General features: G+C 38.9%; 1 protein-coding gene across 1 annotated transcript in view; it reads right to left on the bottom strand.

Annotated features, from left to right (window-relative positions):
- prex1 (phosphatidylinositol-3,4,5-trisphosphate-dependent Rac exchange factor 1) overlaps positions 1-14,816 on the bottom strand; it is a 122,222-nt gene that overhangs the window by 32,461 nt on the left and 74,945 nt on the right. The window contains exons 17-21 of the mRNA XM_066702811.1: positions 9,043-9,135; positions 6,344-6,492; positions 4,622-4,707; positions 1,790-1,929; positions 1,282-1,399 (exon numbers count right to left, since the gene is read on the bottom strand). Of these exons, the coding sequence (XP_066558908.1) occupies positions 1,282-1,399; positions 1,790-1,929; positions 4,622-4,707; positions 6,344-6,492; positions 9,043-9,135 (586 nt within the window). The remainder of the gene's footprint in view (positions 1-1,281; positions 1,400-1,789; positions 1,930-4,621; positions 4,708-6,343; positions 6,493-9,042; positions 9,136-14,816) is intronic.

The following is a 14,816-nucleotide window of genomic DNA, read 5'->3' as shown; positions in this document are numbered from 1 at the left end:
CTGTACATCCATCTCTGTGTTTATAGCCCTTAAGCAGAAAATAAAGCTGCAGTGCTGATTTTGTTCTCAAGGTTTTCTTGGACTTGAAAAGGTAATCTATATTTATATTATCGACAGTAAGACATGGGTGTCCCCCTGAACCAGTTCCCTTCTAGACGGACGGGCAAACTAACGGGACAAACAAACATCCAAACAACCTTGTTATGGAGGTAAGAGCGACTTTAAGCCTCATCATTTGTCTGCAGAGACTGAAGGCCGTAACCGAAGATCACCAAACTCACTCACAATCTATAGATCAGTCATTCAAACTGATAAAGTCGGTGATCTCAATGAAGATGTTTCAGCTCTAGACGCTGCAAGACTAGTTTTGCACATACTATGGATTCGTGGCCATATTTCAGGCTCTGCGCCAGGCAGCTGCTCTGATTAATTATTTGATTAAATCAGAGCTGTAACAAGGCAGCACAATCGCATTGAATACTTGCATTCCATTACTTCCCATTTCTGTTTATACAAAAAAAAAAAAACTGTTACCGGCTTATATTATTGCAGGCAGTAGATATGAAATTCTTTCCCAAGCTGTTATGCTTTGTTTCACAGCTAGGATATATGGATATGGACTCACAAGTCCCCCCCAGTTCCTTTGGTGCACAGGAGGTCTTGACCTTGCAGTGGACACTTTGTCACTGCTGTTTAGGCAGTTTAGGCAGTTCAGAGTCATGCAGCACTGGCCGTGGTGCTGGCAGCTCAGGACTTCATCAACAGACCACAGAATCAGCATTGGAAATGTAGGGAATGATTCCTGGTTTTCAAAACACTGGTGTAGTTGAGCCTTAAGAGCTTTAACAAAGTCATTCCATGTCACATCCATCAATAACATCTACCAGCGACACTGGTTGTGATTATGGCTGATGTGTTAATTATGATTATACATAAAGACAGGTTTGGTGTGATATTGGTACATTTCATAAATTGTAACTACAAGTTATGTTTTCTTTTTCACATAATTGCTTTTCTTTATGTGTTAAACCATTGAGAGGATTCTCAAACTTTAAAAAATACTCCACTGCTTCAAATAAGTTTTCCTACATTGGACCCAATATGTTGACTTAATACTGGATAGTTGCTTTTGCCCATGTAACTGATACATCTGAATACACTCTGTGCTACTTTCTTCTTACCAAAAAGACCTTAGGAGTTTACATGATTAAAGGGGGGATTTATGAAGACTTATTTATTGTTAAAGACTTCACATCATGAGAGACAAGTGTCCTGAAGTACCTGCTCCAAGCTTGGCTTCATCCTCCTCCATGTCGGATCCAGCCTCCGATATGCTTGGCCTCAAGGATCTTTCTTCTTCCGCATCTTCAAAGGTCCTGTAGACCCACTGAGTCAGCCCCTGGATGGACCGATCAGCACAGTTATTACTGCCATGCAAAGCAACTATGAATCTCTTCAAAAAAATGAAAGCATATGAGACTTGGGCTTAATGCAGGAACATAAGGGAGGCTTGTAACATGAAATTGGCTTCTCCATGAGGCTTTGGAAATACATGGCACCTAAATCATATTTGTGAAAATAAAATGTGATGTCCAAGTAGCACAACATTATATGAGTTAATTCAGGGCTGCTCTTAGACCATATTCCCACTGCATTTCCAACAGGGTGTAATCGGTGCCCATACCTGCATTTTGTTTGGCAACCTTCCAGGCGAAGACCTTGAGAGTAATAGGGTTTTGTGCTGACAGGGGTTCGTGTGTGTTAAAATGAAGGGCTGCATGAGTCTCACCAGCTCCTGCTGTTCCTGATTGGTCCGATGAGCTGAGAAGTGATCCAGGACGTCTAGGTAGCTGGCACTGTTGACGTTGTTGCCGTTGACTTTGAGAATACACTGCCCTGGCTGGAGGCCGGCCGCAGCTGCTTCTGAACCTGATATAACACACAAAATCCTGATTGGTTTAACTGGACAAAATGCTGACGTTAGTAAGAGAGGCAAGCGGTTCTTTACAGGCACATACACACATTTTAGTTTTTTTATTTGAAATGTAGCAATTTAAAAATGTATGTTCATGTATTTATTAAAACCAGGAATAATAGGATATCCAGACAAAGGGAAAGGACAAATACATCTTTTCCACGGGAAACAATAGTTTTTTTTTCCTCAATGTTAAAAGCAAAGTTTAAAATGATTGCCCATATCCCTGAACTGTTATCATAGCTATGAAGAGAACTGTTTATTTTCAATAAAATACTGTACAGTATCAACTGTTGATTTATGAAACGTTTGAGTTGTTCCAATGTTATTATATTAATCATATATTCAGAGTGCAAATGATAAGGACCTTTCAGCTGCCTTTAGTTTATGCTACTCTGCTCGATTAACATTCAGACTAACTTTCACAACATCACCTTAGGTAGGCAGTGCAGATTAGGTCAATGCAAGGAACAAAAATAGGTATTCTAACATGTTTCCTTAATCTTCAGTTTGATTAACATCAAAGAGTGTATTTTTAGCCTCCAGTTTAATAGCTTTGTTTTGTTTTTCTGTCGAGCTATTATGCAGCAGCTAATTAAGTCAATACCATCCCATTCCAGTTGGAAATGAGAAAGAATATAATCACTATGGCAATGTGTTGCTGGACAGCCAGTGTGTATAAACAACTATTTAATGAAGAAAACATCTCACAAACACTTCACATTTCAAAAGGCAAGTTGTCACGAATACTGTAAAAACCACGGTGTGAGGACATAATAAATACAGATCTCTCCCATATGCTCTCAATTCATGCCGGTTGTAAGGAAAGGCGATCTAAGTATTTTTGTACTACAGCTGTTTTACAGATTTGGAAATGGCTTTTGGATTTCAAGTCAGTTCACCAATAAATCTCATCTGGGCTTTTTATAGTCAAGAAACATTTAGGTGACCAGTCTTTCTTTCTTCATCATCATCTTTCTCCTTCTTCTAATCATCATCAAAAGTGAGTTGCAACACATGCATTGTCATTTACAAAGAAGCTGTAAAAAGTGAGTGCTAACAGTCATTAACATGAAAGGTGCAACAACAACAACAAAAAAGATTTAAATTTAAATCCAAATTGCAATAGTACAATAGAAAGTGGATTCAATTCAGTTCCATTTTATATTTTAATTTTACAATCAGTTGTTGACCACATTGCTATCTGATATTATACTTTACACTGGTTCATTTATAGCTTGTCCTACAAGAACTCCATTACTAATATATATATATATATATATATATATATATATATATATATATATATATATATATATATATATATATATCTGGGTACAGAAATTCCACTTAAATTTTGTATAATTTTCCAGAAGCATTCTACAATTTCCAAAGTAAATACAATAAGGCACCCTTTCCAGGACAGCCATACACCATTTTAGTGTGAAAAACCTATACAATAATAACTTGGGCAACCTCTAGAGCTAAACAATATCTCATGCTAATTTAAACGTGTAGGAGTCATGAGTGGAGCGGAACATGTAACAGGAAGTGGAAGTGCTGCACTCCTCTCACACTTCAAAGTTAAACGTAACCAGCGTCCTGCTATCAAAGAACTTGATACCTGTGAATATGAATCCTACGTTCAGTATATTCTTTCCATAGCTTTTTAACTTGTTCCCATTAATTGGCCTGTGTACTGTGGGAGGATCTCTGTGTAACCTGCCGTTCATAACACACAAACACATGCGACTCAGCAGGGGGAGGAGAACAGCCAGCTTCACGCTTTTACTTAATCAGCTGTTGTTGCTCGGCCCATCACATGCCTTCCTTCCAGGCTGCTGTACAGAGGATATGTCAGAGCATAGCTATGAGACAACACAGCCATGCAGTGTAGACATGACTGCGAGACGTGGGTGCATAGCTGCTCTATGACAACAAAAGGGAGGCAACTGTAATTGCCCAGAGCGCCATGGTCCTACATTGTGCAGCTCATTCCTCATCAGCTGCAGTTACTGGAACTTTGTAGATGAAAATATAATTGTAAAACTGCCTGCAGTTTTGCCACTTACTGAAAACCTAGCATTTACTGAATGCTCCACTTGACACCACTGCGGTTTATTGTGTTGAATGCTTTGTTTTGTCACATTTTGGTTAACCAGATGAGAACGGTTCTAGTTACAACATCACCTTTCAATAAGCCCTGTGCTGAAGAGATGGCAAATCCTGACAATAAACGGGCTGCCACTGACAGGGAGGAAAAGCTCAGCACCTCTGAAAGGATGCAGTACAGAGTCTGGCTGAGAGGTTCTGCTAATGAAGCCTGCTGTGCCCCAAACAGCCCTCTGAGGGTCTGTGCATTAAGAAAGTCATAATTGCAGAACCTGGCACCCATAGGCAGACAAAAATGCTTTGCTGTGACCTCTTTAAACCCATGGGTGAAGGAGCCTATAATCAAGTAATGTGTGACATCATTTGTTCCTCATAAACCACATCTTTGAACTGAAGAAAAGAGGAAACACTGTGATATTTCTGTAATTCTGATAAATGAGGGGGAAGTTCTTTCGTATGCAAAGTACAGATCAGCTGTATTTTAATATAGGGGGGTTATTACAAAATATACCCATTAGAAAGAAGACATAGTACCTTTCCTCACAGCATGCACATGTGGGGGGGTAGCTCCTCTGATTTTAAAGGACAGGGCATCTGGGCAGTCTGGGATTTTGATAATCCTACAAAGAGAACACCATCAAAAAACATTATTATATACATGTTTGTTGTATGTTATGTTATATACATATAACCTTGGTATGAATCAATTTGTAAAAATTTAAATATTACATTAATTTATTAATGCAGATTATATAATACATTCTGCTTTAGCTTTGTATATTTAGGCATCTGTGTATCCTTATCCTATAAAAAGAATAACAACCTTTACAATTAAGGGAAGTATTTATTAAGGAGGCGAGAGAGATAAGTTGTGACCCAGCAGTTTAATCTTAACCTTGTTCATGACTGCGTGGAGGAGAACAAATATAGCTGTAAAGGAAGTAAATTAATAGTTTCTTGGTAACAATAAATTCTTCTGCTAACTGCAAACATCAAAATACGATAAAACCGATGTCTGTCTCTTTGTGATTAAAGCAGCATCTGATAAGTTTATTTTAAAAATAATCTGTCTGTCTGTATATTTGTTAGATTTGGAATTATATCTGTACCATCTATACCATCTGTTTAAAAATCTGATTTACATTTGGTTTGTTAGACACTCATTATATTTTTAACCATAAATTGACAGGTAAATCAGCAGAGACACTTTAAATGCAGGTGTAGGAGCACAAGGATAACCTTTGCAGGTGCAGCCTTTAATAAGTGGGCAAGTATACTCTTGAAGTGTAATTAAACAATCAAGGTCAATACAGCAAAATGCAAAGGAACACAATAGTTCAAATGCACACATACATATCCAGTTATAAAGTTATTGATTTTGATCAAACTACTTAATTATGCCATTTTGGAGTTTGTTGAGTGCTGATTCAGCATATAGGAAAATGCAACGATTGCAGCTGACTAAACATGGTTAAAGTTAAACCTTGGACTGCCATTCTACTCATTTCTAAAGGTGCGACTATAAACTATATTCTGTTCTTCTTATGATTTTTTTCCCATTTAATGAAAAACCATGTGGTTTAAAATAATATTTAATGGCCAACACTGGAGAACTTCAGGTTGATCATAAGCATGTTTTAGGTTATATAATAAGTGCAATGGAGGCATGTGCTTTGTTTTTATGAGCTCAGACCTCATCAAGCTTTTAGGAGAAAACTTTATTAACCAGAAATGCAAAGGAAATGCAACACATATGACACTCTGGTTAAGTCGGTTTTGAATGTTTTATTTTTAACCTCAGACTATTTATTTTGAGCATGTGTGCACCAGCAAATACATTGCACTGTGGTACTGAGCATATCACCTGCATCTCCCTCACTTATTTTACGGTATAAATCCTTTAATATATCAGGGACTTTGGTTCTGCTGAGATTGTGGTTCGCTTTGCCATTTAGCTATAGCAAAAATAGCATTTAAAAATCTTCCACAAAATTGATAAGGACATTAAATAGTGTGATCTACATCTACCATCTAAGTGTATATTTAGTCAATTAAACACCACAATTAACTGACAGAAGCCAAAGTTGCTTCATAACCTGGAAGTTCCCAGGTCCTTGGCATTTGCACTATTGGAATTGTGCCCCATTGCCAAATTACTGGCTTTTGCTCCTGGCAGGATGAGTGTGCAAACTGGATCAGAATGAAGAGTGCACCATCAGCACAGTGGCTGCGCTGCCTCTTGTTTCGGGGACTTACTCCTTGGCCTTGGTGGCGACCAGCAGCCTGAGGGAACGGCGGATGCAGAAAGACTGACTGATCATTGTTTCTACCTCCTGGAACGGCCGCAGAAAAACCAGGTCCTCGTTAATGGTGTAGATCTTCCTGCCCACTTGTAACCCTGCCATCTGCACACACAATAATCAACGTCAATTTATAAGATGGCACAAAGTGAAGGTTTTCTGTTTTTTACACATGATACGTCTGATGGACCAAGTTCCCAAGCAATAGCTACACCCAGGGGCTGACAAAATTGAGCTTTCAAAGCCACTGGGGGATGTGACATGAGTCAAAAGCATGTTTCATAACCAGTGTCAAGCAAGAAACAGGGTGGTTTTTGCAAACCTAAACCAGCTAAGTCTTTGCCAATGAGAAATTGCATAGGAAATGGCCATCACATCACATGCCCTGAAAACCCCGACAACAAGTCTGTTACATTTGATCTTCATGCAGTGCTACAGTAATCTGACCACATTCGTCTATGTTTCTTTCTAAAAATATTCTGGGCTATTGTCAGAGCAATTAAAAGGTTTGAATGACTGCATCATAAAAGGTCACTCAATCTCTGTCCCAGATAGCATGAAGGTAAGCGTGCAAAATATCTGGTCAAAAGGAATCAGTGCATGCTGCCTGTATTTGTAACTCTCGCACAATACAAAGTTACTTGTCAAGGTTGCCAGGACACACCTGACATGAGCGATGACTTGCTTAGGAATCAGCACAATTTGCTACCATCTGCTTTACACTTTAGCCATTTACCTCAATAGATTGCTCTCAATCTATCTCTAGCTCTGTCAGATTGCATTGCAAGACAATTACAGCCGCAGCTCTCTCTTGATTGCCTCACTACAGTTTGACATGTTTAAAAGGAAAACACACACACACACACCACTCTACTGTACAGAACTAAACAAGGAAATGTTGACCCATAATACACACAAACCTATTAAAATCTGTATACTATGAATTTCTACCAAGTAACTGAAATAGGCATCACTGCTGCATCCAGTGCCTATTGTCCTATGAGAAGATTACCATGAAAAGGTTTATTTAGACAAAACGAGGATGAGTAACTGCTGATGGGACCTGGAGGCTATGAAGGGGGTATGTGAAACAGTGCAGCATCTCATACCTACAGTGCTTTCCTCTCCATTCACGTGTCTTTTGTGATGAGATTAGCATCCCTGACAGTGCTGTGGCTCCACTCACAGTGCTGGCAGGAAAGCTGTTCTGGTTCACTGACACTGTGCAACCTCTGGTGTTGATGTGCCCGGTTACAGATAGCTTGTAATCAATAATCTAATTGTTTCAGAAGATGCACAACCAGAGGGAAATGGTATACCTGTGTTCTGTACTGACGCACCATGTGTCACAAATCCCAGATTTATCCTGAGAAGCCTGATGGATTCCAATGTGTGCTTATACAATTTTGTCATTTAAGATTAAACTGAAAAAGGTCTCCTTGTTCTAACCAACATGCTGGGATTTTAGACTAGAATACATCTTTGGATCATGATCTCTTCTGTGTCAGGTTTGTGAATGTCTTCTCAGGATCACAGACCTGTGTGGACTATAGTGGCACTGTGAGGAACGTGGAGATGGGAGATCTGGAGCTCACTGAAAGATAATGAATGCTCTGTTTGGCTTTATCTCAGCTCCACATCTCACTTCTTTCATGGTTATCTGTGCTGCTATACATTGCTTTAGTTGCCAAGAGGATGGCCCTTAGAAAACCAGTTGCAGCTTTCGGAGGAAATAATTTAGTATTCTGGTCCCCTCTTCTTTAAGCTTCAAGGCATTTCAATCAGCCCCTCAGTAAAGCACTTTGTTTATTTAAAAAAAAAAAAAGACTAACTTGTCGTAGTCAGACAGTGAATTTTTTGTTAATGGGCCTAAGAGATGCTGGAAGCAACACCTGGACAGTGTTGAACTGCTCTCCTCGGACACTTCTCGCTTTCCCAGTGCGAGACTGAGGCTGACATTACGGTTTCGCTCGAGAGGGTTTATGAGAATCTGAAATGGCATGTCTAATTACCCTCACGCATTCCGGAAAGATCTAGGGAGATGTTAAATGCGAAGAGTGATTAGAATTTGACAGGGTAAACTAACAGAGCAGAGTGTGTTTAATTATAGCTTGATTGTGTATCAACCTGTTTGGGAAGAAGTCATTCCGAGGGAATGAGACTCCTTACTTGGTTATAATTGTGCAGTTTTGAAAACCTGATCCTCAGAGGAGTTAAGTGTGCTTTTTAAACCTTTCTTCCTCATTTTATATGTAAACGCAGAGCATTTATGCACAAGCTGAAGAGTCGCACTGCCTTCATAATGCTGGATGTCTGCTGTACTTCAAATACTTCACAGCGACATCCTTAAATGTAAAGTTTAAATCAAGCAAGCTTCTCTAAACCAAAGCACCAAAGCTTACCATTCTGTACATGTCAAGGGTATTTTGTATCACTTCCAACCTGGGAAGCAGATTACCTTGTGGCCCTATGGGAATGTTGTTTGACACACTTGCCTGCCGCAGAAGGTCATCACGCATAAAGGGAAAAACCTGCAATGTGCGTCAGTGTCTGTCATCCAGGGTCAGAAACCCTCATCAAGAAGAGAGCATTTCTAGCGAAAGTGGGGTTAGAGGTTCCTGCTGAATGACAACAAAATAATGATTTATCACTCACCTCCGCATGAGAGCCCCTGCGAACAGACTTGACCACGATGGCCTTGTTTTTCTCCTCAATCTCAAAGCCATAATCCTCCTCCTGGGGGTGTATCTGGAGGGAAGGAGAACAACAGAAAGAGAGTTGACTTTCTGCAACTAGACCCCAGACCCACCAGTTGAAGGAAAAAAATATATGCCGGTGTATTCACCTCCTTCACTGGATTGTTATTTGCAATCTTTTCACACATTAAATCAGTCAATGACATCAGGTCCAGTGTGGATTAACAATAAAAACATTGAGACATTTACATAAAAACAATCAACGCAGAGCTCGGATGTATCCCCTCAGGCATCATCATGTGCATGTTATTGAGAACAAGAAATTAACTGAAAACATCTAAATATGTGACGTTAATGACAAGAGCAACTTCCCTCTTTGCTATTAAGCACATCACATCATTTTATTTGAGCTTGGCTAGCACATAATTAACAGAAATAACATTTTTGGCTCAGTGTTGAATATGATTTATTACAAATAAATAAATAAATATCCATAGAATGTTAGAGGACCGTCATGAAGACCCAAAAATATAATCAATAAGATCAACGACAATTTATTCTCCTTCAATCTCAATTCGATAGGTCATGAGAAAATACCCTCATTAAAGATGCAAGTGTTGCCATGAAGCAGTGTGTTGTTAAACTCCTGCAGCAGTTATCAGAAGTCACAGCACAACAGGAGCTGTAGGAATAGATTATTAAAACCGATTCCTCTTTAAATTGATCACCGTCATGGTTGGTGTAGAGGGGACTAATAAATTAATCACAAAATGGTTTTCCTCAACTTTTCAGCATGAAACAATGAACTTGTTCCTCACCTGCTAAATTTAGACACTTAAAATATGACTAATACACTGCTGTGTTCAATGCAGTTTTTGTTTTTACCTTTCCTCCTATTCTTAACACACCTACCGCTAAATGCCAGCACTTGCTGGGAAATGACATAAGATATGGTAAGGTGCCTCTCAGAACACAGAAAAAGTTGATACAGTTGTTATCAAAAGTTATTAAGAAAATACTCCCTTCTCGGTAGGGCCCTCGCTCTAAGATCCCAATCAGTATATTACTATATAAGGTACGGCACAAACGTTAGCTTTTCCACATTTTTCTTGATGCATTTGATTAACTTAATTGCAATTCTTACTTCTATAGATAGTTTATAATTGGTTAAAATGATCCTATATTAATAGATTCCTTGAGTATTTAATTTCATTAAAGACACTGAGATTAAATATAATGGAGAAATTGTTCAACAGATATAAACTTGATATACACTCACCTAAAGGATTATTAGGAACACCATACTAATACTGTGTTTGACCCCCTTTCGCCTTCAGAACTGCCTTAATTCTACGTGGCATTGATTCAACAAGGTGCTGAAAGCATTCTTTAGAAATGTTGGCCCATATTGATAGGATAGCATCTTGCAGTTGATGGAGATTTGTGGGATGCACATCCAGGGCACGAAGCTCCCGTTCCACCACATCCCAAAGATGCTGTATTGGGTTGAGATCTGGTGACTGTGGGGGCCAGTTTAGTACAGTGAACTCATTGTCATGTTCAAGAAACCAATTTGAAATGATTCGACCTTTGTGACATGGTGCATTATCCTGCTGGAAGTAGCCATTAGAGGATGGGTACATGGTGGTCATAAAGGGATGGACATGGTCAGAAACAATGCTCAGGTAGGCCGTGGCATTTAAAAGATGCCCAATTGGCAACTAAGGGGCCTAAAGTGTGCCAAGAAAACATCCCCCACACCATTAAACCACCACCACCAGCCTGCACAGTGGTAACAAGGCATGATGGATCCATGTTCTCATTCTGTTTACGCCAAATTCTGACTCTACCATCTGAATGTCTCAACAGAAATCGAGACTCATCAGACCAGGCAACATTTTTCCAGTCTTCAACTGTCCAATTTTGGTGAGCTTGTGCAAATTATAGCCTCTTTTTCCTATTTGTAGTGGAGATGAGTGGTACCCGGTGGGGTCTTCTGCTGTTGTAGCCCATCCGCCTCAAGGTTGTACGTGTTGTGGCTTCACAAATGCTTTGCTGCATACCTCGGTTGTAACGAGTGGTTATTTCAGTCAAAGTTGCTCTTCTATCAGCTTGAATCAGTCGGCCCATTCTCCTCTGACCTCTAGCATCAACAAGGCATTTTCGCCCACAGGACTGCCGCATACTGGATGTTTTTCCCTTTTCACACCATTCTTTGTAAACCCTAGAAATGGTTGTGCGTGAAAATCCCAGTAACTGAGCAGATTGTGAAATACTCAGACCGGCCCGTCTGGCACCAACAACCATGCCATGCTCAAAATTGCTTAAATCACCTTTCTTTCCCATTCAGACATTCAGTTTGGAGTTCAGGAGATTGTCTTGACCAGGACCACACCCCTAAATGCATTGAAGCAACTGCCATGTGATTGTTTGGTTAGATAATTGCATTAATGAGAAATTGAACAGGTGTTCCTAATAATCCTTTAGGTGAGTGTATATACAGCACAGATAATTAATTGAGTATGACCATACCCATGGCTTGCAATAAACCAAACTACTCAGTAAATCAAGATATTTTGTAATCTAATAATAACCTCTTCTGGAGATGAAATGCAACACATTTAACTGTCTTGAGCTAGCAGGTTCTGCATATTATACTTATGAAAATAATGTTTACTGTTTTACCCTGATTTCCAAGTCTGAATTTAATTTAAAGCTTATTATATACATTTATATACATTGGGTAATCCACATACAAGTCACACATTAACATTAATGTTTTATCAAATTGTGCATCTGTCTTTGATTCCAATGCAATGAAGTGGATTGAGATACTCATTAAAAATAATGGTATTTGCATGAGGAATCAGATTTGCTTTTATCAGATGCACCACTCTGGAGACAACGTCTTCTGTTTAATGACTGAAAATGGTGGAATAATTAAAAGTATAGATGGAAAAATAATTAAAAATAAATAAAAACTTTGTTCTAGTGCGTCAAGGAATGTGTCTTTCAGCTTGGAACCCTTTTTTCCATTGTGCAGTATCACCTGAAAATCTTTACACAGAAAGTGGTGGTTTGATTAAAAAAAAACAAATGTTTGCTTCCTATCTGCATATGACAATGCAGACCACAATGACAATGAAAAACCACAGATTCTATATCACTGAATTAAATGTGATGACAAGTATAAAATAGGTGACAGCTGCAGAATGAAACAGTGGCCTTTAATTCCTGTTCCTGAGAGAAAGATGCATATCTTTCACGTTGCAGAGTCTGTCAGCTTAAATTGGATGACTTTTTGGAATGAATGACAAGTTGAGCATTGAGCATCTACATATGTTACACAGCTAAAGACTGCCTTTATTATAAACCTGACACACAAATTGACACTTTTCACAGAATATATTTAAATTTTCCCTGTCTATCAACAGAACCACCTCTACTGGAAAATATTTACTTAAGAATTTAAATAACATCAGCTGCAAAATCCTGAAGCAATTCAGTTCCTTAGTATTAATGTGAGATCTTGTGGCGTACTATGACAGCCAGCCCTCATAAACACTCACTCAAAAAGGGAGATAATTTAGTCTCGGGCACAAGTCCTTTATCCAAGCACTCATTAATCTTGTTACAACCTTTTCCCTTTAATGTTTATGGTCTTTCCACGGGTTTAGCTAATTCCTCTAGACATTTTTCGCAGAAGCAGACTGGCTTAATTAACAGATAAGCACTGCAGACTTTCCCAGCATGCTAATATGAACAGTAACAGGGAAATGGTCTTCTAGGAAACAATAGAACCATAAACCATTCAGTGGAAGGGGCCTATTCTCTGCCTTTAGTAAATCTACAGTGGTCTGAATAAGACACTGGTCAGATGTGGTTTTCACTGATGCACATCAGTAACTGTAGGCCATAGACAGATTAAGAACATCACTATAGTGACACATGTCAGGGTCTCTTTGAAATATCATTAAACTTGACAATAGTTTTGAGAGGGGGAAAAAAAAATCCTCTTTCATGAGATGGAGGGTTACATTCCTGAATTGTCAGTTGGAGCTTAGAAGCACAAATCATCCTACTGCACAAAAAATATTTATCACAGATTACATTTTTCTGCTCATTTTTATTAATGTATGCATGGAAATATGCATTATGTTTGTATAACACTTTAATCAAGACCACAGGCACTGTGATGCAACATTTTAAGTGAAACAACCAAGGCAGAGACCATCTAGGCTTGTTTAATTCATAAACCACTTGCTCTACTCCTGTTCTGAACAGAGGCTGGCTATCAGATATCAAGACACTGCAAGGCCATGACATCTGTAAAGCAAAATAGAGAATTTCACCAGCTGGTTTTGAAACGGTTTTGATGTTTAAGTTTTTTTTTCCATGCTTGGCAAAAGTATACCAGATGTTGAAAATTACTGATAAGACTAGTAGCACTGCCAGTAAACAGCGGTTCTGCCAGCTGCAGCAGTTACCGTCGGCAGAAGCAGTGTATTAAGAATACAATGCGATCGCCACTGCCCGGAAGATTTTCTCCTTTAGGGGGTCGAAGTCACTTCAGGTTTCAAGAAACACAGGACTAAACAGCACTGCTATATACACATTACATTACAAGAAAAATTAACTGCAAACCAAATGACTTAAAGATATAATCTTCTCAATGTTCTTTCCTAAAACACAGGTGAAGATCATGAATGCTATTGTGCCATGCAGTAGAATAGGTAAGTCAGAATACATCTGCTGTACTAAAATCTGCAGCCATCACATAAGGATGACTCAACAGGTGACAAAACATGAAATAACAAAATGGACCAGCGATGTGGTCAACTTTTTATAAGAAAGGCAAGAAAACCCGCTCGCAAACAAAACAAATTCACTGTGGTTTGGGCCACAGATTCATTTGAACAATTTCAATTTGCAACACCCGGAAAAGTAATTGTAATCGTAATATGTAAGCATCGTCACTATTATTAGACATTGCTGTGTGAAGGTCAAAAAAGGAAGCATTATCTTCCTGAATATTATTTGAATATCTCACCATACAAGACTTTTACTATAATTTATAACAACAAAAACAACCTCCATACATATACATCACAGCTACAGACCACATTCGAGCACATCAGTGTAAGAAAAAACTGTTTTGTTAGTAAGATAAATTATTTTCATTGACCCTAGGCATTATTGTGTGCTGAAGAGGCTAAACCAGCCTAGGCCACAGTCAGCTCTGTTAATAAAGCCTGTGCAACACAACTAGACCGCCATTCCCAGAATCCTCCACACATTCTGAGAAAAAGCCCTTTTCCCCCTGTGTCTTAAATCCACCCTTTTCTCATATCCCATGTGGTTTCCTTGCTGTGCATTATGAACTCATAGTAAAGCGGTAATTGCTGCTCACATCACACAACACAATCTGATCTTGTTGAACCTATTTCCCCCCCCTCTCGTCTCTCCCTTGATACAGATGCTGCCCAGACCTGGCTCTGCATAGCCTTTCAGACTTAACTCCAGGGTGGCATGACTGTAGGCTAAAGGTTTATGGTAGGACTTGACTGCCCTAAATAAAGCAGTCAAAGACATCTTTCAGTGCTGTCTAGACTGCAGTGAATCCAGGAGTCTTTCACCACAGAGAATAAACAAAGAGCAAAGCGAAATATAAAATTTACTGAACTCAAGATAAAAATATCGATTTTGTTGGCAATTTTTTTTATCTAAATGTTT

The sequence above is a fragment of the Amia ocellicauda genome, chromosome 4, assembly GCF_036373705.1.
Source record: "Amia ocellicauda isolate fAmiCal2 chromosome 4, fAmiCal2.hap1, whole genome shotgun sequence".
NCBI lineage: Eukaryota > Metazoa > Chordata > Actinopteri > Amiiformes > Amiidae > Amia > Amia ocellicauda.
Note: the sequence above shows the minus strand (reverse complement) of the source record. Positions and strands in the feature narration are given on the sequence as shown.